The following is a 5,266-nucleotide window of genomic DNA, read 5'->3' as shown; positions in this document are numbered from 1 at the left end:
TTAAGGGTCTGGCCAGGTCGCATGTTGAGGCGGACACTGACACTCTTGCTGTAAGCGGGGATTGTGGCTTCTTGCTCGTTGATCATGGCGCATGCATCTGGTATTGTTTGCCCAGATCGAAGATTCTTGAGGTTGACTGAAGATGTCAATTGGTGTGACAAGGGAGCCCATATGACGTCATTCACGGTGTCAACGCAGGCGTTGAGACGGACCATGATGTCTGCTCCTATGTAGATGTCATGAGGCAGGTTGGGGACAACCAGGAAGTAGTGACTCAAGAGTCTGTTGTTCCATCGTATGTCTGCAGCACAGACGAATCTTGGAGGTAGCCATGGTTGTTGACCATGGATTGAGAGGGAAGCGGCTATGCTTCGAGACGTGTGGTATGCTCTGATTTGTCTGCTTCAATGTTCTGAAGAGCTTCAGGCTGATAGCTGAGTTTTCAGCCCACAGGGCTAATGCTGCATCAGGCACTGATGTGTCTTGGACATTTATGGCAGTCATGATTCGGAGGGAACCTGAGTCTGACGCTTGCAGTGAGCAGAGGAATGGGTCTTGGTTCCTGTTGCTTGGAGTGGAACTTGCTCTTGACTTTGAACTTGCATCGTCAGTCAGTGGATGGGGGGTGGTGTCTGTGACTTGACACTGCAATTCGTTGGAGTTTACTGACTGGAGGGGCAGAGGCTCACGGACTTGTGTCCACATCTTCAGGTGTTTGAAGTCTATTAAGGGTTCAAAGCGGTTAAGCAGGTCTTTCCCAATGAGGAGAGGATATGTGTTGAGTGGTGAGACGTATACTGGGTGAACAAGGTTCATTGGTCCCACTGTTAGGTGAATTGGGGCCACATGTTTTAGTTGTAGGCCTGTGTGGGAATATGCTTGGAGGTTCAGCTCACACCTTTGAAGTTTGAAGGTTCCGTTAGACCTCTTTGTTCTGTTTTGGACTTCTTCAAGGAGTTCTGTTGACATTAGGGTGATGTCAGCTCCAGTGTCGAGGAGGGCTTCGACCTTGATGTGTTGTTCGATGATAATGGAGAGGTAAAACTTTCTTGCGATACCTTTCTCAATGAGATCACCTAGGAGTTGGGGGACTGGAGTTTGGGATGATAGAGGTAGGATGTCAGCATTTATTTCATTTTCTTCGGAGGAGTGGCAGACGACCAAGACAGCACTTTCAGGAACTGGAGTGGTTTCCAACAGCAGGTGTTTGTTGGATGCTGCTGTGATCTGACCCATCAGGTGTTGGATCAGTTTCTGACTGTTTTGCAGGATGTTCAGGTGGGACTTCTTGTCCGTTTGAAGTTATGGTGCTTGTGGTTCTCTGAGAGAGAGATGAGGTGCTGTTCTCTGGGGTATGTTGAGTCAGGTGGTCGCTGCCATCTCGTCCGGCAGCTAGTCAGGATGAATCTGGTTTCGCTTTCTCTTCCCACTTCCGGTCGTCCTCCTTTCGTTGGAAGAACTCTTTCATCATCATTTTCATCAGCTCTTGAGAGTCGAAACAAGGTGAAGTCTTTTGTTCTGGTATGGATTCATTTTGAGCTCTGTCAGCTTGGAATCTTTGTGAGTTTTTTCGTCGATTCCTTGGGCTGGTTGCTCCAGGGTGTGTTTGTCGTTTTCCCTTGGATTCCCATGAGCCTTTTCCTCTGGTGTTTCCAAATGAGCTTGGGTGATTCCAGGTTTTCTCCCAATGACTCTCATGAGGTCTTGATTGGTTCCATGAATTTTCCCAGTGACGTCCAGGTGAGCGTTGTCGTCCACGTGGTCCATCCCAGCGGTTGTCTCTCTGTTTAGGTCGAGTACCAGTGTGGGAGTCCCACTCTCTGTTGGACGAAGATGCATTCCACTCTTTGGGTGTCGGCTTGGCAAGGTCTTGACGCTGGGTGCCCTCTAGGGCCAGCCCTTGACTCTGTGTGTTGAAGTCAAGAACTGTGGTGGTTTTGGTGCCCTTTTCTAAGGCCATCTTCTGTTTGCAGTAGGCTTTGTGCGCCAAGTCTCTTAACTGTTGAGCACTCATTGTGCGTGGACAGGCAAGGACGCCAAGATGGTGGCTCACCCCAGGATGGAGGTTTCTCAGGAAGAGAGTTTTGAAGTTCAATTCCTCCTCCATGCTCTGTTCGTTGCGAGACCCGAAGTATGCTAGCCTTAGTCGGCTATAGAAGACTTGAGGAGTTTCGTGACGACCTTGTTTTGTTTCCAGGGCAGCCACTAGTCCTCGTTCTGACTCAGGGTCGGCAAACTCTTTGATGAGAGCTTCTCGGAGCAGGTGGTAATCAGTCTTTGTGTGGGCAGGCTGCCGGTCCAGGAAGCTGCGCACTTCAGAGCTGGATGTGGCTCTGAGCAAATAAAGTCTATCTTTGTCAGTGACATTGGGTCTCATTTCCAGATGGAAGTCAATATCTTGCAGATAACTCTGAACATTTGGACTACCTGGCACATTTGGAGTGAATTTGCCAATGTTTCTAGCAAGCTTGTCAAGGTCTCTGAGGTCCAAGCCATGAGATGATCTGTGGCTGGCTGGAGCACGTTCTTTTAGCTTAGTGGGGAGGTAGGATTCTTCGGAGGGAACAGGTGACTGTTTTGGCACTGCCCCCTTTTGATCATGTGCCAGTCCAGGAACAGGGGAGCCGGTCCTGCTTGGCAAAGGTGAAATCGGTGTCCGACGTGTTCTTGACGGCTCACAGCGCAATTCATATGCATGCTTGAGTTCCTCTTTAATACTGTCAGACTCTTCTTTGATGTAGTCAAGCTGTTGTTTTAGGCGGCTGACCTCATTTCTTGACTCATTCAGGTGAGTTTCGAGAGCTTTAATTCGGCTGTTCTTGTCTCTGAAGTCAGCCTTTGCTTTTTCCAGTAGCTGTTCTGCGTACTGTAGCTTGTCGGAGAGGTCAGCGTAGTCTGCTCTGCCTCGTTCCATTTCTTGCGTAGTAGCTGCTAGGGTCTCTTTTAGCCTGTTGATCTCCTCTTTTGCGCCTTGTTCCACTTCATCAGGCCCTTCTCGTCGTTCCTGAGCCTCCAGCTCCAGCTGTTCGATGCGTCGTTGTGCATGTGTCAGCTCCTGCTGGCGATGGGCGGCTTGCCTGTCGCTCAGTTTGAGGGTGGCGATGAGTGTGTGGCTTAAGGAGCCGGTGATCTTGGCTAGTTCTTTGTGACTGTAGCTCTGGCTTGGGTCCTGTTTCATGAGGCTTGCTATGTTGTCATCCAGCTGGTCCTGTGTCTGATGCTTTAGTGTTTCAGCGGCCTTAGGTAGGAGGCTGTCTGTTACAACACTTAGCCAGGTCTCCAGATCCTTCCAGTGTCCAGCAGGGTCTGTTGTGCGAGACATGTTTGGCACCGCGAGGGAGATCTAAACCCGAAACTGACACAGACCTTGAAGAAAAGAACAAAACAAAACACAACAAAACAAAACAAACAAGCAGGGCAAATCAAAGGTGTAAGTGTGCAATGTCAACTGTGAGTTAATGGGAATGAGTAATGAGTGTGTAAATGTGCAGGTAAGACTGGTTCTCGACTGTGGTCCTCTCGTGGATGTGCTTCTAACTCGGAGTCTCTGCGAAAAGAATCAGTAAGCACACACAGATAGCACAGCTAGAGAACAGCAGAAGAAAAGAAGAGCACGAAACAAACAGAATAGCATTTAGCAAAGAGCAGAATAATAATGGGGTGCTTCCAGTTTCCCTATAAAATGAAGTTTTGTCTTTAACACTATTTGCAGAATGATTTTGTAAAATTTTAGAAGGATGGTTCTAGACAGGGGTTTTGAAAAGGATTTCAAAGTACCAGGACTGTGATTGTTATTAAAATTCCCTTCGGGGCGAAAGAAAAACAATAACAATGACAGTATTGGTTTCTCAGCTAGTAGGATTGACAACCATGCACCACTTAAAGCGTTTCTAGACGCGTGCTCTGGGTTTATGGACGCCTAACAGTCTCCTTGTTGACCTGCTCGAGCCTAGGCTGGGTAGGATAACAGGATGAGGAGGGAAGGTAAAGTGAGTGTCATACTATTTTAAAAGAAGTGTTCCGTTTCCCAAATATTTGTTAAATATTTCTCAAACACTCTGCTTTTATGACTTTCACAGGTACAAATCCAAAAACCAGCAGAAGTAGTCAAACCAGAAGAGGACAGCTGAGAGAGAGAGAGAGAGAGAGAGAGAGAGAGAGAGAGAAGAAGAGAGAGAGAAGTTTTGCTCCCAAAATTTGGAAAAATTACAGGGTTGACAGAGTGGTGGCGCTAGGGAGTCGCTACACCTAGGGGGTTGGCTTACTGCGCTAGCAGGAGAAGTCAACTGACCCAAGTATTGAGGGAGACCCCAAAATTTTCCTTTAAATAAATGAATTAAATCAAAGACTGAGGGAGTGAAAGTCTGAGACTAAACTTTATTTTAAATGAAATTTCGAATTCAAATTTGGAAGTTGTGAATTAAAATTGTAATGGGTTCAGCATTAAACATTGAGAGCAATTATAATCAAATTAATCAATCAAGTATCATCTGAATTAGGGAAGCCCAAATCCTAATTAATGACTAGTGAAATTAAAATTTCAAAGCAATAATGATTAGTTAATGATTAAAATTGCCAGATGTTTGTAAGCAACTACCATTAAATTAATCCACAAATATCCATACCATATGAAAGCTAAACTGAAATTGATTATGAACTTGATTTTCAATTAAAATTGAAATCGAATTAAAGTTTCCAATCAAAAATTCATATTCCCAGATGTCATCAAAATCTAAAGAGCAATTATAAATAACAGGAAATGTCATCAAAAGTAATTAGGACGATTGCTAATTACTAAAACAAAACAGTGTTTAACTGACAAGAGTAAATTTAGGAGAGAGAACTCTCAAACAAATGATATTAAAAACCAGGTTTATTAAATTTAACATTTGTCACGTTCTCTCAAATGGGAGGAGATGAGAAAAGATAAGATGTGTAAGTTAGACAGAGAGGGAGGTGAAAGCACTAGAGTGAATTACAGTTCAGTAAGAAAGAAGTCATTCCAACATTGCAACATTGCATTCAGACCACAAAATGCTATGCTAGCCACTAGCCCTTTAGCAATGCTACTAGCTTTACATAGACTGTAATGCAACCGTGCTAGATTTAGCTAGCTCAGCTTGTGCTAAGCTTTGTTTACACACAGTTGAATATGGCGCTGGCAGACTGCGCATGCGCACTTAAAGGTTACCCGGGAAAGGTTTCTTAGGGCTTCCGGGTTACAGCTGTCACTGTCGTGGTGACCGTGACGCACAACAAAGAATAC

General features: G+C 45.4%; 1 protein-coding gene across 1 annotated transcript; it reads right to left on the bottom strand.

The window, feature by feature from the left end:
* Positions 1 to 1,203: 1,203 nt before the first annotated feature.
* Positions 1,204 to 3,687, bottom strand: LOC125267755. Its single transcript, XM_048189682.1, has one exon. The coding sequence runs from the start codon at positions 3,320 to 3,322 to the stop codon at positions 1,397 to 1,399; it is 1,926 nt and encodes a 641-aa protein (XP_048045639.1). The 5' UTR covers positions 3,323 to 3,687; the 3' UTR covers positions 1,204 to 1,396.
* Between the last annotated feature and the right edge of the window lie 1,579 nt (positions 3,688 to 5,266).

The sequence above is a fragment of the Megalobrama amblycephala genome, linkage group LG1 (genome assembly GCF_018812025.1).
Source record: "Megalobrama amblycephala isolate DHTTF-2021 linkage group LG1, ASM1881202v1, whole genome shotgun sequence".
Lineage (NCBI taxonomy): Eukaryota > Metazoa > Chordata > Actinopteri > Cypriniformes > Xenocyprididae > Megalobrama > Megalobrama amblycephala.
Note: the sequence above shows the minus strand (reverse complement) of the source record. Positions and strands in the feature narration are given on the sequence as shown.